The 24,338-nt window shown below is 42.9% G+C and overlaps 1 protein-coding gene across 7 annotated transcripts in view; it reads left to right on the forward strand.

Moving 5' to 3' along the window:
- Positions 1-24,338, forward strand: part of LOC308433077 (nuclear autoantigen Sp-100-like) — a 57,171-nt gene that overhangs the window by 15,034 nt on the left and 17,799 nt on the right. For 2 of the 7 annotated variants that reach the window (XM_080932942.1, XM_080932944.1), the window contains exons 7-16: positions 1,493-1,639; positions 2,032-2,112; positions 7,057-7,203; positions 7,882-7,953; positions 11,485-11,535; positions 13,582-13,635; positions 16,870-16,926; positions 20,037-20,090; positions 21,665-21,739; positions 24,133-24,183. In XM_080932942.1, the coding sequence (XP_080789068.1) occupies positions 1,493-1,639; positions 2,032-2,112; positions 7,057-7,203; positions 7,882-7,953; positions 11,485-11,535; positions 13,582-13,635; positions 16,870-16,926; positions 20,037-20,090; positions 21,665-21,739; positions 24,133-24,183 (789 nt within the window). The remainder of the gene's footprint in view (positions 1-1,492; positions 1,640-2,031; positions 2,113-7,056; positions 7,204-7,881; positions 7,954-11,484; positions 11,536-13,581; positions 13,636-16,869; positions 16,927-20,036; positions 20,091-21,664; positions 21,740-24,132; positions 24,184-24,338) is intronic. The other 5 variants (XM_080932943.1, XM_080932945.1, XM_080932947.1 and 2 more) reach the window with 5 other exon arrangements.

The following is a 24,338-nucleotide window of genomic DNA, read 5'->3' on the forward strand; positions in this document are numbered from 1 at the left end:
GGGGAGGATGCAGTAGGGAGGAGGGGTGCAGTGGGGAGGAAGGGTGCAGTGAGGAGGAGGGATGCAGTGGGGAGGAGGGGTACAGTGGGGAGGAAGGGTGCAGTGAGGAGGAGGGATGCAGTGGGGAGAAGGGGTACAGTGGAGAAGAGGGGTGCAGTGGGGAGGAGGGGTGCAGTGGGGAAGAGAAGTGTAATGGGAGGAGAGGTGCATTGGGAAGGAGGGGTGCAGTGAGGAGGAGGGGTTCAGTGGAGAAGAGGGGTGCAGTGGGGAGGAGGGATGCAGTGGGGAGGAGGGGTACAGTGGAGAAGAGGGGTGCAGTGGGGAGGAGGGATGCAGTGGGGAGGAGGGGTACAGTGGAGAAGAGGGGTGCAGTGGGGAGGAGGGGTGCAGTGAGGAGGAGGGGTGCAGTGGAGAAGAGGGGTGCAGTGGGAGGAGGGGTGCAGTGGAGACAAGGAATACAGAAAAAGCAGGTCAATTCTTCCTGAGTGTGTGGTCTGGAGCAACTCTATCTGGAAATGGCATTCTAATGATGCCAATATGAGGGTTCGATGGGTATGCATAAATAACAACCCATCCAGATGGGCTGAAGAGTGAACAAATTAGCCACTGATCTGTATGTCTGATAGTCTGATTCAGCAAAAACCAAAACCAAAACCAAAAACTAAAACAAAACCAAAACAAAACAAAACAAAAAAAAAACAAAAAAAAAAAAAAAAAAAAAAAAAACCTCAGGCTTTGATGTACATGCATGGGTACGGACTGTAATCACACCCATGTCCCTGAAAGGCAGCTCTAACTACTGTAGATTGTGACATAAAACACAGTCAGGACTACATTCCATGTTAAGGTTTCTATTACTAACTTTTTATTATTTTTCTCTGTAAATTAACTTTTGTTTTAGAAAATAGGAAATAGAAAATAAAACACATGAAACTGTACTGCATAATATATAATTCATTCACCTACTATTGAAGTTGAGGGACCAGCATGGGCTGGGTAGACAGAATTCACTAAGGAGGTTTCCTGTGGGGTAAAAGAGGGTATCAGTCCTGAATTTGTTTGCTCTGGGACCCATTCCCCACCCAGCCCATGCTTGGCTCAGGCCCTTACCTCTGGCCTCAGGCCACTGCTTCCTTCTTTGACAAGTTCCCTTTCCAACCAGTGTCCTACAGTATTCCTAACAAGGGTGATATTTGCAAATGCTTATAGAGACTAGAGAAAGCAGACCCCAGGATTCCTCCATCCCTATTTTGGGGCTCAGTTTAGCAGTAGCTGCATCTCCCTCTCCCCAAAATTTCCCCCTGCAAGTTCTTCCTGCGGGCCGACCCTGCTCCAGATTCGGACTACCTTAATCACCCTGTCATTACCTGCTAGGCTCCTTTAACCCCTCCCCCAGAGTTTTCAACCCCCAGTCTTCAGAGTGGTCTCTCATTTCTTATTGGATCCTGATGCAATGGGGAAATAACTGTTTAAAAAAGAAAATCCTTTCTAGTTCTGAGCTTCCCTTCCCACTCGGAAGACCTCTGTGAAGGTGTACAGCTTAGCAGAAGAGATGCCGCCATCAACATCACCAGCAATACTGATGAACCAGTAATGAAACACAAAGTCATGACTAGAGACCCAGGTTCCGTGACAGAGGGTAAGATGGACCGAAGGTGAAGGGCTCAGAAGCTCTGAGAGGGAGAAGAGGAGCAGCTGGTGTCTGATGCAGAAAGAAAATATTTAGGCATGAAGAGACAAGGGTGGAATTTAATTTACCATTGAGACCTGGAGCAGGTAGTTGAAAAAGAAACTCAAAAGATAGGAAAGAGTTGGAAAAGCCTTGCTGGGGAAAAGAGGCTAAAAAGCAAGAGTCAGAGAGGTTGGCCATGAAGCCACAAAGCACAGGTGCCTTCCAGGGTTAGGATAGCCACGTGTGCAGCTGAGGCTAGAAGTAGAATCAAGAGATGAAAAGCAGGGTGAGGGATAAGGATGGAGGCTGGGAAAGAGCGCAGCTCTGAGGGATCTCACCGGTGGCCTTTCTATCTTCAGGTTCCTGTGCCCTCCAAGTCCCTCTGAATGACAGCGACGCTAGCCCAGAGTCTCAAAGCCTATTGCCCAGGGATGAAAAAGGTAATTATTGCTTACCTTCCTGACTTTGTTTTCTCAGATGTTTTGTATATGTTTGGCAGAGTTTCATTTTGTTCATTTGTTTGTTTAAAAAAATATTAACCTGTTTTCAAAATTGACTATTGAAAAAGTATTTTGTATATTTTGGGGTTGGCAGTGTAGCTCGGCGGTGGAATGTTTGTGTAGCATGTGTGAGGTCCAGCATCAAACACACACACACAATCTCAGAGGCAGTATGGTGTTTTAAATAATCACTGTGGAATGACTACATCGAAGTATACGTATTATATCTTTTTTGGGGGGGGGGTTAGTAAGAACAGTTAAAATGCATTACCTCAGAAGTTTCTTGAGAGCACAGTATATTTTTATCATGTTGTACAACGGACCACTTCAAACTTGTTCTTCCTGACTAAAGTCTTACGTTCATTATGGCCTCAGTCCCTCTCGTCACCCCCACTCTACCTTCTCAGAGTCGGACCCTTTCACACGCCGCCTAAAGTAAAACCACACAGCTTTTGCTTTTCTGTGCCTGGCTTGCTCCGTGTACCGTTCTTGTTCGTCCATGTTGTCTCAGTTGGCAGGGTCTCCTTCATTTTAAGGCTGCCTGGAAGTCGATCCTGAGTGGATGCTGTGTTCCCTCCAGCTGCTGGCAGCTGTTGAGGCTGATTCCAGATGTGGAGATGGTCAAGGTGTACCAAGTACTGGGACCTCTGTAGCAGACTGATTTTAATTCTCCGGGTTATGTTCACAGTACAGAGAATTGTCAAATCACTTTTGCAGGATTTTGGAGAGAATTCCACACTGGTTTTCTCTTAATTTCTATAAGGAGTCATCACCCATAGCATGGTCCCCTTTCTCCATGCCAACACTTACACTTGTCCTCATATGTCCTTCTGGTGATAATCATTCTAACCAGTATGAGACAGCATCTCATTTGAGTTTCTTGGTGCCTTAGTTACGGTCTCTACTATTGCAATGAAACACCGTGACCTGAGAGCAAGTTGAAGGTGAAAGGGTTTATTTGGCCTGTACTTCCATTGTTCATCACCAAAGGTAGTCAGGGCAAGAACTCTTGCAGGGCAGGAACCTTACAGGCAGGAGCTGATACAGTGGCCACAGAGAAGTTCTGCTTACTGGTTTGCTTCCCCTGGCTTGCTCAGCCTGCTTTCTTATAGAACCCCTGACCTCCAGTTCAGGAATGAGACCACCTACCATGAGCTGTGCCCTCAGCCTTGATCACTAGTTTTTTGTTTTTTGTTTTGTTTTGTTTTTTAATGCCTTACAGTGGGATCTCATGGAGTCATCATTTCCTCGACCGAGGCTCCTTTCTCTCTAATAACTCTAGCTGTGTCAAGTTGACATAAAACTAGCCAGTGCACTTGTGTTTCCATGACTGTGGTGCTGGATACCTTTTTCTGTTCCTGCTGCTCATTCATAGTTCTATGGAACAGAAGCATTGAGGATAGGTGTCCTTTTGTGAAGGAAACGGTTTTTAACATTGAGTACTGATATTCGCAATGAGTTTCTATCTGTGGCTTTGAGTTGAAACTGCACTATAGTTTCTGACTTTCGGATTAGGAAGACACCTGATTCTAGCCTATTTTTTTAATGGGTGACTTTTGATTCTGAATTTAGGCTCACTTGTTGTTATATCTTAAATCAGACTGGAGACTTTTATTCTTCTACCCGGACATTTGTAGCGTTCCATTAATTTGGAAATTTTTGTGTTATATCATGATATTTCTTTTTTCTTTCTCTGTTCCTTTACAAAGGAACTAGGCCTAGATTTTGAGGTGAGCTGTTGGCCAAGAGCCTAAGACTGTGGGATGTAGCAGGTTGGGAGGCTCAATTCACAAGAACTAGCTTGGACCTCACAGGGGTTTAGTTTTGGGTTCACTGGGGCAGTGTTGAGGTCCAAGGCAAAGTTTGGTTCTTACTTCTGTTTCGCCCTTGGCTGGAATATATCCATTCCATGCCATGCTGCTTGGGATTAGGGACACTTTAAAGTTGTTCCCTCTGCCCTCCTCATATCCTTTCTTGCCTCAGCTACGTGCTGTGGTTGTTCACTTGATTCCGCTGGGTGTCAGGAAGGTATTTTCCTGCAGACACTTGTTCAGTTTGATGTCATGAGGGCTGGGGAATGATTATTAGATTGTTAGCTTTCTACATCCCTCCTCATTTTAAAAATTATTCTCTGCTTTTGAAGACCAGCAGACATTTTCTCTCTTGTTTTCCTCCACGCTGTCTACCCTCACCCAGACTCACGGGCTTTATGCCGGAGTCTCTGGGTGATTTTTAACACGTGTGAGAGGGAAAGGAAAAGAAGTATTGCTCTCTTTAAAAGAGGGTCAACTCCTGTAGAGAAATCAAGGTACCAGCTAGAGAAAATAAATAGCATTGGTGGGAAGGCAGGTAGATTTTAAACAAGTGTGGAGTCCAAACATTTCTGTATTGGCTGAGGGATCAAATGACATGTGACTTTCTTCTTAGAAGTTCAATAAACAGGAAAATCCTGCAGAATATTTCCTATCAGTTTTTCAAGGAAAAAAGTCCAGGAAAGACCTTCTGATAGGAGACTGGGTGGAGCTATGGGAGACCTTTCCTGATGACTGAGAAGCTAGTGAGGAACATAATCGAGAAGGGTGACCTGAGACATGCAGAAGGGGACACGGGGCAGACAATAGGTGCAGGAAGGAGACTTCCCTGGGACACAAGGTATGGAAAGTGTGGAAAGAAGGATCTCTCCCTCTCTTCCTCTCCTCCACCCCTCCTCCCCCACCCTATCTCCCCCTTCCTTCCCTCTTCCCCTCTCCCTCCCCTCTCCCCCTCTCTTTTCCTGTCCCCCTCCCCCCTCCCAGTCCCTCTCTATACACAGACTCTTAACTTCCTTAGTCTTATGCTCAAAGTACCACTGCTGTCTTGTCCTGGTCCTGGCCCAGAAATAAACTGGCTTTTTAAAAGAGAGGGGGTCATCAAAGCAGCTCTCAACTCTGATGAGTTCAAGTTCCAAAGTTCTTCCACAGTCCTCCCCAAAACATGGTCAAGTTGTCACAGTAATACCCCACTATGCTGGTACCAATTTGTCTTAGGGTTTCTATTTCTGCACAAACATTATGACCAAGAAGCAAGTTGGGGAGAAAAGGGTTTATTCAGCTTACACTTCCACATTGCTGTTTATCACCAAAGGAAGTCAGGACTGGAATTCAAGCAGGTCAGGAAGCAGGAGCTGATGCAGAGGCCATGGAGGGATGTTGCTTACTGGCTTGCTCAGCTACCAGCCCAAGGACGGTGCCACTCACAGTGGGTCTTCCCCTCTTGATCACTAGTTAAGAAAATGCCTTACAGTTGGATCTCATAGAGGCATTTCCTCAACTGAGGCTCCTTTCTCTGTGATAATTCCAGCTTGTGTCAAGTTGACACAAAACCAGCCAGTACATCCTATCACCACATCCCGTTATCTTCAAATTCCTGGGTTTGCTATGTTCCTGTCTCTTCAGTTTCTACTGGTTATGGGAACCATGTGGTTCTGGGAGACAGATGAATGTAATCTCTTAAGTTTGAAAGCATACATGTCTCAGAGCTCAATGATTACATTTCCCAGCAGAGAGGAGGAGAAACACATGCTAATCAGAAGCCATTGGAAAGGCTGAAAATAAAACACACACCTCAGCCCCAGAACTAAGGAGAAAGAAAGATAGAAGAAGAGGGATCAGGAGTTCTAGGTTATCCTCAGATATATAGATTGGGGCAAACCTGTGCTACATGAATCCCTGTATCAAAACAAATGATTCAACACCACACACACACACACACACACACACACACACACTCACACATACACTCACACACACACACACACACCACACACACACAAACCACACAAACACAAAGAATGTTCCTAGTAGTATTATTCTTAAAAACTAATTTAAATAGAGCAAGTCACCATATTTCTATAACATTAAAAATAGTAATACAGAAGACTCTCACAAACATATTAATATACGTGTATTACTTATATATACATATATGTACATGTGTAGATCTGAGAATGTTTGGCTTCTTTGAGAAAAAAGGTTATGATTTCATTTATATTGCTTGCATAAGTAGCAAAATTAATTTAGGTCTTAACACTGGAGATAGTCATTGGCTTTGAGAAAGACCATGGGGACAGTGAAATGTCATCCAGAGATGACCACCCAACTGGTCATCTGCTTTTCAATCCAAGTGGTAGTTTTGTTTTATAATCATTTAACTCCCACTTTTATATATAAAGATTATAATGAAGTTAGAATTTTTAATTTTATCTTTATTTATTTATTTTTTTGAAACAGGATCTTGCTTTGTAGCCCAGGCTATTTATTAACTTTTGTCCCTCCCATCTTAGCCCTCCAAGTGCTGGGATTGCATGTGTGTCTTGCCATGCCTGACTCATTTTTATCTTTAAAATATTAAAATCAATTCTCTATCCAAGGATTCTAGGATAGGAAGATAAGAATAGAGTGGACAGGAAATTTCAGAAAGAGGAATCAGTCATGGTTTTCAAAATGCTCTTCTAGAGCATCAAGTGAAAATGTTTTGTGTGTATCTGTATGTGTTTGTGTGCAGACACACATATGTGTACTTGTCTACATATATATGTGTGCATGTGTGCGCAGAGGCCAGAGATCAACCTCTGGTTGTATTTCGATTTGTAGTTATTGTCAACCTTTTTTTTCTTTGAACCAGCATCTTTCATTGGCCTGGAGCTTACTGACTGGCCAGTGACGCTCTGACATCCACCCGTCTCTATCTGCTAAGTGCTGGGATGCAAATGGCTGCCACTTATGTTTGTTTTTACGTGGATCCTGGGTCTCAAACTCAGGTCCTCGCACTTACACACTGAGCCTTTACTGACTGGGCTGTCTCTTCAGTCCCTGAAAATAATTAATTCATTGTAATTTGGCCCAGAAGCTGTGCAACTCGACTGTGAACTCAAAATTAATCCCTGTTATGTGCATCTAGTAAATATAAAGAAGGAAATTTCATCATCATCCTTGGGTGGTAATGAACAGACCCGAGCAAGGACCAACCAAAATGAAGACTCTGGGATAATAGGTAAGGATAACGAAAAGAGTTGTAACAGATTCCCAAGCAAGAGGGTTACATATGTCATCAGGGACCTTTGGGGCAGCCCAGGTAGTCAGGTGGAGGCAGGAAGAGAAAGAGGACCACCAAAGCCAACCTTCAGCTTAGCAGAAGAAAGCGGGGAGGATTAAAGGCAGAAATTAGAAATGATATTAATAAATGTTGAGGCCAGAGGGCTTTTTTTTTCTGGAGAAGAAGAGAAGGAGGGAAAAAAGGAGGAAGAGGGAGGCAAATGGGGGTAGGTGGGTTGGTGTGGAGAGATAGGAGTTAAGGAAAAGAAAGGAAAAAATATCAGGGAACCAAAATATATATGAGAAGAAATAGGCAGGGAAACATACCCAAGACAGACATGAAGATGTCCCTCACCAGATCCAGGTGAAGATCAAGAGTGATGGACAGAACCATAAAGCAAGCTAAGGAGTAGAATGGAATGAAAGAAAGAGGATGGGTGGGGAAGTGAGAACCAGAATGAAGGTGCAGATGAGATGTGTGTTAGTGGCTGGGGGTTGGGGAGCACCTCTGTGCCAATTTGGTCATTTGTGGGCTCACAGACTTGAGTTAACTGTTTGGACCTTCCTAGTTCTCACACTCAGGTACCCCTCCCTGGCTGTCACCCATAAGATGCTTAAGGGACTTTCCTTTATGCAGATCTCAGCAAAGATGATTCTGATGATGGAAGCAATCTCTCAGAAGCCTCCACTGTAATCCTCTCCCAGCCAGGTAAGGAAACCCAGGTAGCAAGGCAGGCTGTGGGCATCTGAGTCTCAAGCTACTGTGCTATGATTGGCTTTATTCCAGGTATTTTCTGTATGCTGGATCCCTGGGACCTGTTCTGCACATTGATTTTTATTTGATTCTTTTGGGAAATGCAGGGAAATCATTACATACTACTTGGGCATTAGGCTTTTCAATCAATGGATCCTCTTAGTAGATATAGTCATCCATTGATAACATGATAGAAACATGTGTGTGTGTGTGTGTGTGTGTGTGTGTGTGTGTGTACCCATGCATGTGTTCACAGAGGTCAAGAGACAATCCCAGGTATTTTTCCTTACCATCCACATCTAACCTCTTGTTCATTGCTGTATATGCCAAGCTAGCTGGACCATAAGCTTCCAGGGATTCTGTCTCTGCCTCCTGTCCTGCTGTGTAAACCCTAAGATTATAGACCTATGCTACAGACTTTACAACATAGATTCTGGGAATCTAAAATCAGGTCTTCATGCTTGTGAAACAAGCATTCTGCCTACTGAGACATTTCTCCAGCCTCATGAGTTTGTTTGTTAAAATTGTTATTGAGTTTATTAAATGTTAGACTCACCCAGGGATCTCCATAGATGGCTGAAAGCTTACCAGTCCTTTACCAGAAGGTCATAATGTCATCCATTCAGAAACTTAGCCTAGAATCCAAGGACAACTCATTGAGCTCTCTTGTTCAGGCAGAAATAGAGACTCGAGATAAAACATTCTGAGACACAAAGAATTATCTGACAGAATTCAGTCATGGCTTACAGAAGGATTTCTCCAAAGACCTTACAATTAACTCTTTACAACAGCCTTAAAGAACAAATAGCACAGACATCAACATCCTTTTTCCTAGCTGGGAAAAAAAAAAATCACAGATGACATGTGCCTGCGGCTTCTCCAAAGTTGAACAGAGAACTAGACTGCCATCCTAAATTCTAAGTTATTTCTTTTATAAACTTCGAGAGAGGAAGATTTTCCAAGTGTGATTTCATGAGCTGTAATCCCAGCACTTGGGGTGGAGACAAGAGGATCAGGAGCTCAAGGTCATTCTTACTCTCTCTCAAAACAAGCAGAAACATACAAGTGTGTGCACACATGTGCACACACACACACTCAGAGAGACAGAATCAAAAGGTTGAATTATCTCAGCCCTATTTGCTTTGTTGGAATATTTAAGATTCTATAGCATGCCCTTAGTGATTCATTTTTCCCTTCTGCTTTCTAGATCCAGAAGGATTTAGAAATGTGCTTCCTCAGAGAAAAACACTAGAGAAAGACCTGAGAGCAAATGAAAACGCTTCTTGGTTTTAACAGTGACAAGAGAGCAAACTCTGAGGCAGTGCCATTATTCCAGCTGCTCACGTAGCTTCTAAAAGAAGCAGAAATGTGTTTCAAGTTTTAGACCACTCACATACTTAGTGTGAGTAAACCATCCCACCCACTAGGTTCTCAATGTGTCTATGGTACCAATGCAAAGATTATCTTTTCATAGACATGTGGGAGGTATCAGATCAATGGGGGATGTTAAACATAAGATATTTAAGGTCTTTCTGTGTGTGCATATATGTGTGCACATATGTGTGTATGTATGTGCACATTCATGTGTATGTGTGCATGTGTCTGTGCATGTGTATGCACATTCATGTTCATATGTACATATAGAAAAGCCAGAGGTCAGCATCGGGTATTGCTCCTAAATAGACAGCCATTCTTTTTGAGAGAGAGACTCTTACTGGGGAATAGAACTTACCTATTAGGCTATTCTGACTGACCACTGAGCCTCAGAGATCTGCACCACCCTCCTCCCTACCCCTGACACATCTCTCCAGCTCTGGCGTGACAATTGTAAACCACCGTGCTCAGCTCCTTACTTGAGTTCTAGAGATCCAATCCAGGTCCTCACAATAATTGAACTATTTACTCAGGCTCTGCCACGTAAAACTTTCAAGATTTCCCTATAAGAAACACAGAGGCAGGGATGGTAGGAATTCAGAAAGATGAGCAGGAGAGGTAAAAAGTCAACGTTGATGGCCCCTTGCTAGCAAATTGTATCTTCCTTGGGCATCAAAATGGAGTCTCACTAACCTACTAGGCTGGTGATTTAGAAAGGTAGACCCATTTGATCTGGATGGAGGTTAGGCTTTCGAAGGGGTGTCAGGGTGTTTCCAGGTTTTTTTTATTAGTGAATTTTCTGCTGAACCAAATTTTGCTCACAAACAGGGAACCCCAAAGAATTCTTTTTGTACACTGATCAATATCTATGACATATTAGATTGATTGAAGGAATGGGGCCTGAGAAACTGGCACCGGATCGTACCAGTTAAGATGACCAGAATGCAACTTCTGGACTATGAGATGTCCAAACTGAATTGAATATCTTGAATTATAATCCAAGCACACTCTACAAGCCTTGATTTAGCAACCTCCGGGTGCCACCTTCTACATTTTTCTTCTCTGGTCTGACTGGGAAATCAAAAGTCACCACAGAATGGTTTATTATCTGGAAAAGCCCAACTGACTGAGGGAAAATAGCAAAGCTATGCTAGTAAAAGGATTCTCTCTTTACTCCACTAGATCATGTTTATTAGTACTGACAAGGTGAAATAGTGCATTTAGTTCTGCTGCGGTATAGTAAGCATAGAATTCCTACGTTCACTACTTATTAGCCACTAGCTTAGAAAGTCTATAAAAATAAGCTATGCTATTTCTATAGTACACAGATAAAAATCAACCTAAGGGCTGGAGAGATGGCTCAGTAATTAAAAGGTCTTGCTGCTCTTGCAGAGAACCCAGGTTTGGTTACCAGCACCCACATCTCGTGACTCACAACTGTAACATCTCTCCAGGGCAGATACCTCCTTTACCTCCTTTTGATCTCCAAGGGCTTGGAGCTTGCATGCAAGGCACATGCATACTGACACTCATACCTATAAATTTTTTAAATTTAAATAATTTAAAAAAGTAACTCCAGGTATAGGGTATACCTGTCTAAATTATAATTACATTTTTTTAATTGGGCGTTAATGAACAAAGCAGTATCTGGTCATCACAGAATTGTCACATGGAGGAAAGGTAACTAGATTATTGCTCATTTATAGATGAGAAAACTAGAACTACTAGTGCTCAAGCATCATGTATAGATGCTCACAAAGCCATAAAGAGCAGATGGATCATGGTGGCCCATGTCTTTAATCCCTGGTAGGAACTTGGGAGACAGTGGCAGGTGGAACTCTTGAGTTCGAAGCCAGCCTGGTCTACAGAGCAAGTTCCAGGACATCCAGAGCTGAGAGAAACCCTGTCTCAAAACAACAGCAATGACAACAACAGAAAGAACCACACAGCAATCTAGTGTGTGTCGAAGCTTTATGGAGAAGGCCTTCTAGAACCAGATTCAGTGGAAAGGAACATTCTTTCAGATTTCCTAGGACTGCAGGTTCCTCTGATCTAAAGCCACAGAGCTTGATTCCGAGAACAAATACGGTTTTTCTCCCTTTTATCTTACAGCGCCTGCAAATTTCAGAAAACCTTCCACACCGAGAACATTCAGAAGAGGAGGTAAGAGTAAATAAGGTGCTTCAGAAGAACTAATGAGCTGTGTATTCAGCAAGAGACTTGCTCTAGTTTTAGGGTCTCTTTCTTCAAAGTACAACACAAACTTACTTTGAATTTTAGGTAATTCCTACTTTAACTTTTATATCAATCAGACAGGCTAACTGCTTAAGCAGATGAGTCAAAAAAAAGTTAATGATTTCACATAGTAAAAGCCTTTTAACGTTTAATAGAAGTTCCATTTTTCCCCTTAATGAACATCCTATAGATTTTTAGATGAAGGATGCCTGACCCCTATTCCCAGTGGTCCTCAGGGAAATAGCCAAGCAGAAGATTCACCATCTTCAGTTCACACTCCCATACTAAACCCTGAGAAAAAAAACACTGCCATCAAAACATATTGATCAGGATTTAAAAGCCACAGCAGACCCCAGAATGAACAAGTTAAAAAGAAAAAGTGTGGCGTGAGAAGACAGAGGGACTGTACCGGTAGAGATGACCCTGGGCTGAAAGTTTCTCAACTTCAGGTTTAGGTGGTGAGGATGAAATATTAATCTAGTAGTCACACAGATTTGAAAGGACGATCATGGTTCCTACGGTAGGGACCTTCCTACCCTGGCATCTTAGAACTTTGTGATTTTTTCCCCCTAGTTTCCTCCTTCTAGAGTTTTCCTTTTCCTTGGTTCCCCATCTTACACTGAGACCCCCCAGTGGCATTTCTGCAGTGAGAGAGTATTAACATCGAATACTCTGTGTGTGTGTATGTGTGTGTGTGCTTGTATGCACACATGTTTATAGATAAGAGGATGCCATTCCTTAATGGTTATTTATGAAACAAAGACCTTCAGTGGCCTGGAGCCCACCATGTATGCTGGTCTGGTTGGCCAGCGATCCCCAAGGATTTGTATGTCTCCATGTCTTAAAGCACTGAGGTTATGAGTGCATGCCACCATACCTGGCTTTGTTGTTATTGTTGTTATTTTAATTAAACAAGCAAACAACAACAACAAAACCCCCATGGGTTCTGAATCAAACTCAGGTCCCCATCTTTGCCAAGCACTGTATTGGGCGAGTTGGCTCAGCGTTGAGAACACAATCCTCCCTAACAATGCTTTCAGAAAGCCTGGAGCTCAGTAGTGAACCAGAGCAAAAAGCAATGGCCGGCTTGTCTCCACTCCAGTTCAGTGCCTGAACTCAGAATTTCTGCTTCCTGCTGTGCTTTACTGTGACCTCACGGCACAGCATAGCATACTCCACCCGGGAGACAGATCATCTGGAGTTTTTGAAAAATAGAAAGAAATCTATCAGGTCTTGAAGAAACCTGGAACAAGCCTCACTCTGTACCTGTGGCTCCTCCCAGCACTTTTCACCCCGCCCTCTCCCCCAAGCCCCTCCCCCTTTCCTGGCTTCTGATTCTATTTAACCTCAGCCATTTTGAACACAAGGTCTCTTGCACTCTTAGCCTCGAGGCTCCTGGCAGCTCTGCTCTGGCATCTTTCCTGGGCCACTTACCCCACTTCTCTCCTCTCTGACTCCTGCTCTTTCTCCCACCTCCTCTCATAGCCCCGCTCAGCCTGCTAACTATTTTCAGTCTAGTTTTTTCCAAATAAAATACCTCTGACTGTACTCTCCCTCGTGTCTGCAGTGATCCCTCTTGACCATACCGAGAAGCAGCCATGGCCTATTTATGTATGTATGTATGTATGTATGTGTGTGTATGTATGTGTGTATGTATGTGTGTGTATGTATGTGTGTATGTATGTATGTGTGTATGTATGTGTGTGTGTGTGTGTATTATTCATTTATTATTTATTTATTTATGTTCATTCAAGATTTTACATTATTATGTCTATGCCAGGCCCATCAGTCCCTACATATTGAATTTGTGGGAGGATTTGCATCAAGGACTAAATGACTCTGGATCTCTATCCTGACAGAAAAGACCATGAAAGCATCTTTGTAATCCAAATACTCTACTATTCTGTTAGCCAGAAAATTCCTATGGCTGTTTCAGTTCTAGATAAATGGTTTTATTTTCCCTTTTCTTTCCAGATACTTCCGATACCAGCAGCTCAAGCATCACTAAAAGACAGAAAAGGACAGAACGTAAGAACAATTTAAAATTATAGACGCTGTCTTACTAAGCTCTAAACCTGTCTTCTCTGTCTTCCTAAAGCTCTAAATAACTCCAATTTTTAGACATCCTTTAAAGTAAAAAAAAAAAAAAAAAAAAAAAAAGCCCGGGATTTTAGATCATTCAGAAGGTGTTTTTTGGCTCAAATGAATTTGAGATATTTGCCATGACGGGTCTCAAAATATCCAACAGCACAAGCACACTGTACATGCTCGTTTTTTAACCAAAGTGAAGAGGATGAAGTTGGTCCTGAGTAGGAAAGTTCACTTTGTTCTACACAGTGGTCTCGGGCCCTGAGATGATGGTGTGGAACAAAGATTTATTCTGTCCCTCACTATGCCCGCAACTCCATATTAAACAGAAGTGGAAGCAGATGGTGCACAGATAGATCTCAGGAAGGGCACGGGGAGTGGACACAGAAGAGAATGACCACATAGCAAAGTTGTCTCCAGCCCCAGGGTTGGGGACAATTTCTGGAGCAAGCTTGGCCAGCAGCTCAGATGGAAGCAAGGTTGGCCTGCTGACAGGATTGTCTCTGTGCCTTCCAAATAGACTGCAGGTCTGCCGTGCCCTTCTCACATAGGCACAGTTGCCCATCCTCTCCCTCCCACACAAGCTGGCAAGATTGTGCCTTCCTACACACTAATTCAAGTTGCTCTGTGGTGTGTGGTGTCTACGTGTGTGTGTGTGTGTGTGTATGTGTGTGTGTGCTTCTGCACATATGAGTAGAGGCCAGAGTTTGATGTTACCATCTTTAATCTTTCTAATTTTTTGAGACAAGGGTAATCTCATTGAACCTGAAACTCACTCATTGATTCAGCGGAAGTGACTGGTGAGCAGGCTTCAGGGACCTTCCTGTCTCTGTCTCCTCAGCTCTAAAATTATATTTGCTCACTGCCGCACCCAGGGTTTTGCATGAGTATTGGGGGTCCGAACTCAGGTCCTCAGGCTCAGGGCAAACACTTTACAGATAGAGCCGTTTCCCCAGCCCTCTTTCTAGGTTTTTTTTTTTCTCATAGAGAATCTCTTCCTGGGTTGGTTCCTAAGACACAGACTAGACCTGTTGTGGATTTTTGCTTTTTTCCTGCAGGAGTATTGCATAGCTCCTCTTCTGAACTGAGTTTTGGAGAGGAATCTCAGTAATTCCTCAGAAGTGGATCAGGAAGATTAGGAGGCCCAGCCTTGGCCCACGGGATGTCAGGAATTTGATGACCAAAAGCCGCCGAGACTAGATGATTATGTTCTAAGCGTGATGACCACTGTGCACCCAGTTATCCAGGGAGCTCTTTTTCAATTTTAGAAAGTGTAGGAGGCAGGAAATGGCTATGAACTCATGCTTAGCAGGTTGAATCCTACCAGTTAAATGTATGTGCTTATATATTGCTGATATAGAAGAAATAAGTAGCAGAATAGAGGTTTTTAACACTCACTGCCATGCCTACTGTGGTGGTTTGCCTAGGGATGGCTTCCATAAGGCTCCTATATTTGAAGGGTTGGTCATTGGCTACTTGAGAAGAATTAGGAGGTGTGGCATTGTTGGAGTGGGTGTGGTTGGAGGAAGTATGTCACTAGGGATGGGCTTTGGGATTTCAAATGTTCAAGCTAGGCCCAGTCTCTCTCCCTGTTGCTTGATGATCCAGATATAGAATTGTCACATACCTCTCCAGCGCCATATCGGCTTGCGTGCTGCCATGTTTTCTGCCATGATGGTAATAGACTAAACCTCTGGAACTGTGAGCCAGCCCCAATTAAATGTTTTTCACAATAAATGTTTCTGTGGTCATGGTGTCTCTTCACAACAATAAAACACTGGCTAAGATACCGACGAGCACAAAGATCCTGTATTCATTTGGGTCTTTTGTAATTGTAAAAGACTCAAAATAAAACTAGCCAAGTGTTGAGGTTTGGTCTTTTGCTGGCTATTATAATGCCAAGAGTGGGTCCCCAAGACCTGGAATCTGCACACAGCCCTTGTGACCCTGCCCCTGAGTTATTTCTGATTGGTGAATAAAGATGCCAACAGCCAATAGCTGGGCAGAAGAGACATGGGTGGAGTTTAGTTTTCCTGGGCTTGGGGTCAGAGAGGAACCACAAGGGGAGAAGAAGAAAGTACTAGAGGAAGAAGCTGCTGTGGGTTAGGAGTAAAGAAAAGGTGGCCCTGTGGGTTGGCCTAGTGGAGTTAAGAGCAACCCAGATGAAACATAGTAAGTAATAACTTGGGGTTATCAATAGGAAAGTAGATTCTAACAACACAGAAAGTAGTTTCTGCCCTGCTCTTGTGTTTTTTAAGTCTTATTGTAAATATAAAGGTTGTGTCTTTCATCCGGGAACTTAAATAGCCAAGGTGGGGTAGAAACTTAGGGCTGAGATGGAAATAAATTTTACAACATCCAGGTGCTGTAATTATAGACACAAAAGTTTCAGATGGACCATTGTCAAATTTAGCATAGTTTTTGATAGATGCCCTTTACCACAGTTAGCTTATTTTATGTTGTCTCAACATACTTTTGGCAAGATCACAACAACCTTGAGGTTTAGGCAGCTAACTCTTGCTATTCGCATTCTGAGTAGAGGAAAGTAGTGTACAAAAAATGTGTAAGAGTTTAAAACAAGTAAGGAAGACTGAGAAATCTATCAATCCGTGTGTCTCACACTTCGTGGTTACTGTGTGTAATGACAGAAAGAAAGCTGTTTCCATGGTCAAAATCCAAAAAGGTGGTTGGGATCCCAGAATATTCAGTTAAATGTATCCCAAACCCTATATAATCAAGAAAGTGTATTTAGTAACAAATTAAAAAGCATGTAAGGGGGTAGTGAGATGGCTCAGTGGATTAAAGTGCTTGCTCCTCAAGTGTGAGCACTAGTGTTTAATATAAAAGCCTGGAAGGCATGGCAGCCTACTTTCTACTGTACAGGAGGCAGAGCTGGGGTCCCTCAGACAACATGCAAATTCATGGGTTCATTGAGAGTCCCTGCCTTAATAAATAGAGGGGAGAATGGTGGAAGATGCCAATATCAATCTCTGGCCTCCTGGTGCGTGTACACATACATGTACACCACACTCATGAGCACACACACACATATACACACAGGGCTTAGGAACAAAGCTCAGTTAACAAAGTATCTGCAAGGACCTGCATTTGAGCCCCCAAATCTTGTTTGTTTGTTTGTTTGTTTTTTAATGTGCTATATATGTGTGACCTCAGCGGAAGTGGAGACAGGAGGATCCTGGGCCTCACCAACCAGCCAGGTTTGCATAGCTGGTAAGTCCAAGACAAGGGAAAGATCCTGTTTCAAAAAGTATTGTGGGGTGTGACTTCAGAATGACACCTAAGGCTGTCCTCAACATAAATTACTTACATATCCACCTGCACATATGAACAAGCATGTAGACAGATCCTAAGATATATTTATAGTATATGTAATGTAAAATACATTAAGAAAATTATATGTACCTACATGTGATATATATATCATATATATGATCATCATAGTGACCATCACAGTAACCACTACTACTGACCACACAATGAATACTGATGACTTTAACACTGTAGTCATCTGAGACTGGTAACCAGCTCAATGAACACAGCAGCTGACTACCTCAATAGCCATGGTAGTCACTATGGACGTCATTAGGGTGGTGAGTTATAGTGGTCACTATGGTGGTCATTGAGGTGGTCAGTTGTAGTGTTCACTGTGCCAGTCGGTAGTAGTCATCCCTGGTGTAGCCATTGAGGCAGTTGGTTGTAGCAATTACAGTGATGGCCAGCCTTGGTGGTCACGATGGCAGTCATTGACGTGGTCAGCTGTAATGTTCACTGTGAAGCTCAGACACAATGGTCATTCTTTGAATGAGTGAATGGATGGGTGGGTGGATAGATAGGTGGATGGATGGATGGATGGATAGATAGATGAAGACAGGAAAAGGATGACCATAAAAAGAAGGAACAAAGGCAGCAATTTTGTATACTAAGTGTCCAGAACTGATTAACAGAGAAATGGAGGGGAAGAGCAAATCGGAGCACCACGGGCAGAAAGCACAGGAATCCGGAGACAGGAGAGTGTTGGGCTGTTGCATGTGGTCTGCTGGATGAGGTGTGGTCTGAAGGAAAGACTGGACCTCTGTTGGATGGGGGTATAATTATCGGGAAACTGTATCTTTTTCTCAGATCATTTAAGTGCCAAACTTTCTGCAGGATCATGCTCAGGGTGTTCCTTGGTCACACCTCCAATTCTCAGTCTATCATTTTTATCACATCCCTCGAGGGAACCAAAAAGGACTTACCTGGGTTCCGGGATGGAGGCAGGGACTACTTGGTAGGTGACGTAAGCAGAGAGACTAGGAAACGTGCACCTCTCGGTTGTACCAGAAATTCTGTATCAGTATGCAGATAAAGTCTGAGACTGACAGGTATCTGGCACAGAATTATCACAGGAAAAAAAAAACGCAAAAATGGCAGAGATGATAGTGTGTTCCCTGTGAGAGGAGATGACCTTCGGTTGCCATGACAGCAGTGACCTGTGAGGTGGAACAACATATATTGTGGAGACGGGGACAAAGACAAAGATTAACGTAAAAACAGCCCCCGAATCAAGATAAGAAAGAAAGTAATCAACTGGAATAAAATGGAAAAGAGAAATGGTAGTTTTCTCTCAGCTTTACACAAGCTGAGGTCATCTGAGTAGAAGGAGCCATAACTGAGAAAATGCCTCCATAAAATGGGGCTGTTGACAAGCCTGTGGGGCATTGTCTTATTAGTGATTAATGGGAGAGGGTCAAGTCCTTGGTGGGTGGTGCCATCCCTGGGCTGGTGGTCCTAAGTTCTATAAGAAAGCAGGCTGAGCAAGCTGTGGGAAGCAAGCAAGCAGCACCTTCCAGGGCCTCTGCATAAGCTCCTGCCTCTAGATTCCTGCCCTGTTGAAGTTCCTGTCCCACCTTCCTCCATGATGAACAGTGATGTGGAAATGTAAGATGAATAGACCCTTTTCTTCCTAAGTTGCTTTTGGCCATTCAGAGATGGAAGTCAAAACAAGGACACCTCATCAAGAAAAGATCCAGAGACATAAGCATAGAGAAGTAGGCAGAATAAAATGTACACCGATGATAAAGGAGTGGACTAAGAAGTGCGAGCCATACAAACCAGAAGTGAGAAAGATGTATTGGGGAGATGGTATAAACAGGAAAGAGGAGAGAAAAGAAGAAGCAACAGGGGAGGCAAGATGAAAGGACCACAAAGGCATCTGGGTACAAAGGTGTGGCAGGCAGCTGCCCTGGGGATTCACTGTGCAGTTCTGAGACACCAGAGTAGCCCTGGGGCTCTCCCTGATTACAGTAAGCTTCATCTGGGTATTCCATCCATCCCTGGGCCTCAGTCTCCACCCATCCCTAGCTGTCCTTAAACACAAGTCTGTTTTCTGAACTCAGTACCTGGGGCCTCTGTCCAAGGTTCTGATGTTTTTTAGCCTTCTCCACTGGGATGTCTCTCACAAACTTCCAACTACAGCTTCAGTGTTTCCGAAACCGAGTCTGTCATCTGGTCCACCATTGCTTCTAGATCTAAGTAACTACATCTGTCAATTGGAGATGATCACAATCATTTAGGAGCAGCAGATATGCAGAGAGGAACCACAAGAGGGAAATGTATCTCAGAGGTAGAGCCATCCTTTGACATAGACATGTGGAATGTCACTAATGTTTGGGTATCTTTGGAGGGGGGCAAAATAAAAATTCCTTGCAAATTGCAATTAGAAGCAGAACTAGAAATGGCATGTGTTTGTGTCCCATGTGATTCCCAAAACGAATGCTGAAAGGCTATAGATGGAAACTGACAAGCATCTAACAGGATGGATGAGTCAGCCCCAGGGTCTAGAATAAAGGTGACTTACAAATAACAGGCACTGTGGCATGTGACCATGGTTCAAAAAGAAAATCAGACTGGCTCGGGGACAGCTTCCCAGCTACAGCATGCTAGAAACCCAAAACCAGTCCCCACTCCCTGCTGCACTTGGTTGTGAGCACTTTGTGTCAAGGACCAGATCCAGAGAGTTCAGATCCCGAGACTGATGTAAAAAGCTAAAAACCATGGTACACACTTGCAATCCTAGGGATGGAGAAGCAGAAACAGAACGTTCCTGTGGGCACTCTCGCCAGCCAGTCGATGCAATTGCAAGCTCCGGGCTCACTTTAGAGACCTTATGGCATGAAATAATGTGAAGAGCAAGGGAGAACGATACCAGATACCAATACACACATGTTCATGCACTCACACATGTTTATGCACACACATACATGTGCCCCCAGGCTTTGATGGAATACTTGTGACTTTGATTTATACTTTACAGTTAACTGATCATTGTCTTTGCTTTGTAGATACCACAGATGCTGGAAACCATCCTATTCTGAGGAAAGACATTGGAAAAATAAGTAAGGACAAATGAAATGTACTTATCTTCGTGTGACAAATGAGTTTGTTTTTTATATTAAAAGTTATTGTTATTATTTGTCATACGTTAAATATGGAAAATGAATGTGTTTTTAAAATGATAATTTAAGTTTTTCAAAATATTATATTTTCATTCTTTTTTAAAAAATTCTTCTTTTAAGTGTTTTTTTACAGACTGGTACATGCCTTTCAAGAATATATCGATGTATATATTAACATATCATGGAATGACATTATTTGCATAAGTTAGATAATTCTATATATTGTCTTTCTTTACAAAGCAAGAAAAAGATCATGACTGGTCAGTGGACACATTCTATGTCTTTACACGCTATTTGTTTTAACATAATAATGCTGATTTTTATACTTTTAAAAATGCATTAGTTTGCCATGAATAACAAACTACTTTATGATCTTTTCATTCACGTATTAAAGTGCTTTGATAGTATTTACCCCTAGCTGAACTGCCTTAAGCACTGATTGAGGACCCTATCAGCATCTGTTTCTTTGCTTTTAGACTAGCAGTAATTTCTCACTCACTGCCTGCTGTGTGTTCCTCTCTCCCTGAACTCTCTCTCTCTCTTGCTATCCCTTGGGAAACAAACAAAGCTGCCTGGAGTTATTTTCTCTATTAATTCTAGAATAATTGAATCAATGTCCGGGCAAAGAAAATGGCATCTGGGTAAACTCAGGCCTTCTAATTTGGGTTGCTATTGCTGTGACAGAGCACTACCACCAAAAGGAACCTTGGGGGGAAAGGTTTTATTTCACTCACAGTTACATGTAACAGTTTGCGTTCAAAAGCTGTGAGGACAGAAATTCAAGCAGGATAGGAACCTAGAGGCAGGAGCTGATGCAGAGGCCATGAGGGTGCTGCTTACTGACTTGTTCCCCACATATTGCTCAGTCTTCTTTCTTACAGAATCTAGGACCACCAGCCCAGGGATGACGTCATCCACAATAGGTTGAGGCCTCCCCCATCAATCACTATTTAAGAAACTGCCCTATTGCCAAGTGGTGGTGGTGGTGGAACCTTTTAGTGGCAGAGGCAGGAGAATCTCTGTGAGTTCAAGACCACTCTGGTCTACAGAGAGTGTTCCAGGACAATCAAGGCTACACAGAGAAACCCTATCTCAAAAAAACAAAGACAGACAGACAGACAGATAGTAGATAGATAGGTGGTAGATAGATAGATAGATGACAGATAGATAAATGATATATAATAGATAGATAGATGACAGACAGACAGACAGACAGACAGACAGACAGACAGAAAAATAAAATGCCCTACATGCTTGTCTATAGGCTGATCTTCTGGGGACATTTTCTCAGCTGAAGCTTCCTCCCTTCTGATGACTCAATCTTGTGTCAAGTTGATGTGATGCCAGGTTATATATCAAAGACTTGGCAGTTTCAAAGCTATGAGCTATACATTTTTACTATGTATTAGGCTTTTTACAAGTACCAGTAACACGGGGAAATCTGAAATGCACTATGATATACATTGTGATCTTTTAGAAGCATCGGGTTTTGGTTTTGTTTTCTATTTCCTTAGGGAAAAAGAAAGAGAGACATGGAAACTACTTAATACGGAACATCAAAATCCCAATGAAAGGAAGCCGGAAAACAGGTTAAAGACAAAACATAATACATGTTCAATACGAAATTTTCATTCTTCACATTACATATTTCTAATAGCATACTCATTACTCTAACTGATTAATGAAGCCATGGTAACCACTGAGAAACAATCACTATTTAGTTGGTTTCCAAAGTGTGTCTGGGAAAAGGACCAAAGATAACAGCTCCACAAACAATTGACGTATTGATGTCTCTATGACCAGACCAGGTCTCTACAGCCTCTGCTGAACTTCCAAAGGCAGAAATAGCTGTAAAGAAAAGCAGAAGAATCACTGCTGAGTGACAGGTCATACAGTTTAGCCTCCTCTGGACCAAACCCCTGTGGTCACTGTGCAGACATGAGCCTGTTAGCTCTTCCCTTATGCCTCAGTTGGACTCATGTGTAAAGTGAAGTAACGTGATAGATTGACTGTCATCAAGGTCACCCCAGCTCTTTGTGTGACTTCATAGTCTAAGACTCCCCCTGCAACTTGGCAAGCATCGTGGATATCCCCCTTTCCTGCTTGTGGAGTGTCTTCCATGGCTCCTGTGTATAAGCAACTGGAAGGAGAGGGGAACAGCTTGTCCTGTCATGGTCCCTTTTAAACCTGAAGAGCTCTCTGAGTCAGTCCCTCCACCCTCACTTCTGCCCCACTGCCCAAGTGATTCTACAGCTTGGCCAAGCGTCCCTTCCAGCCAGAGCACACTTCTGTGAAGAAGAGAGTTGAGCATAGACGAGGAAAGAATGACCCACTGAGACCACAGTCTCCCCTCAGCCAGTCTTTGGCCCAGATCTGACAAATTACTGAATCTCATTAGTCTAAAATAAAATAATGTGCTCTCTCTCTCTCTCTCTCTCTCTCTCTCTTTCTCTCTCTCTCTCTCTCTCCCTCCCTCCCTCCCTCCCTCCCTCCCTCCCTCCCTCTCTCTCTCTCTCTCTCTCTCCTCTCTCTCCCCCTACCCCGTTTCTCTTCCTCTCCCTTACTTCCGCCATCCCCCTCTTCCTTCATGTGGCTTTCTATATCATTATATGTATGTATATTGCACATATATGGTTGTGTATGGCCATAAACTTCTCACTTAGTATATTAGAAGCATTTCTCATGGTTAATAATGACTAACTTGCTTTGAAGTTAAGACATCAAACAAACGCCCTAGAAGATCAACAGTCCATCGCTGTCACCTTGGGTAGGGTATCTCCCAAGTACTCCCATCAAGTCCCAATCTCCAGAGTGACTTCCAGCTCTGAGACTTATGTTTCCCTTGCTGACTCTCAGCCCAGCCATCAGCCACCACCGACCCTTCTAGGCATAACCTTCACCTTTATAGTACTCCTGAGTGAGTCTGATAGTCTCTCCTTTCCCAACTTATCCAGGGCTAGAGGCCTCTCTCCTGCCTCGGTCATGTCAAACATTTGGTTTGGCTTGAAGGCAATGTCTGACAACTATGTCTAGAGAAATGTAACCTGTCTCCTGGGCTACATATTGAGCCCAGGCCAGCAGAGACTCTATCTTCACAAATAAATAAACAGCAACAACCAAAAGAGGAAAGAAAAAAGATGCAGCCTCTCTCAGGAGACCTGGAGTAGGGAGGGCTAATGCTGGCAGAAGCACATTCCCTGTCTCCTACTATGCTCTGTGTAGCCTTGTAGACACGAGCCCTGATCCAAGATCTGTGGCCCTACTACACTGTTCATAGACATCCAGACACCTGCCGATTCTCTGAGAAAGTCCAAGACTCACACCCTGACAATGTCTCTCAGAATGTTTATTATTAACTATTAAGAAAATTATTTTTAAAATTGCATGTAGTAGTTTTAACTTTTTTGGGGGGGGGGTTGGTTTTTTTTTTCTTTTAGTTTTCAGAGACAGGGTTTCTCCGCGTAGCCTTGGCTGTCCTGGAACTTGTTATGTAGACCAGGCTGCCCTCAAATTCAGAGACCATTACTGTCCTAATCATGATTATGTGAAGTGACTTGCTGTGCGTGTTTGTGCATGTGTGTGTGTGTGTGTGTGTGTGTGATTTACTCAACACATAAACCCTGCTAATTATCACCTTTACATCTAGACTGGAAGTCAGCAATCTATAGCCCAGAAGGAAAACTTAGCTTGCCAGTTATTTATAAATAAAGTTTTATCTGAACACACCCTTTTATTTACACATAATCTGTTGATGTTTTCTAATATGACTGAAAAGCTGAGAAATTATGAACCAAGCAACACTGCATATTTACTGTCTAGGCCTTTATAAGAAATGTTCCCCACTTTTGACCTGAATTTTGATATGTTTCACAAAGTACTAAGCAGACTTATGGAAAGTTAGTTTTAAATGGTGTTTTTGTAAAATGCTGCTTTCCACGTGATGTTATAAATAACAGAAATGAATGTTGTTTTTTTTTTTCAGCTTTCCCAGCAAGATATGGCAAGTCTTCTTCACGACAAGGCATAAAAAGAGGTAAAAATGTGATTAATCAGATTTTAATGAATGAGGATATTTTTAAATGTTTTGAGACAGGGTCTTACTATGTGACCTTGACTGGCCTGGAATTCACTGTCTTCTAAAGAAGTCTTCTCTTGAACTCAAGATCCCCCACCTCTGCTTTCTGAGTT

The sequence above is a fragment of the Micromys minutus genome (assembly GCF_963924665.1).
Source record: "Micromys minutus genome assembly, chromosome: 19".
In the NCBI taxonomy this organism is placed as follows: Eukaryota; Metazoa; Chordata; class Mammalia; order Rodentia; family Muridae; genus Micromys; species Micromys minutus.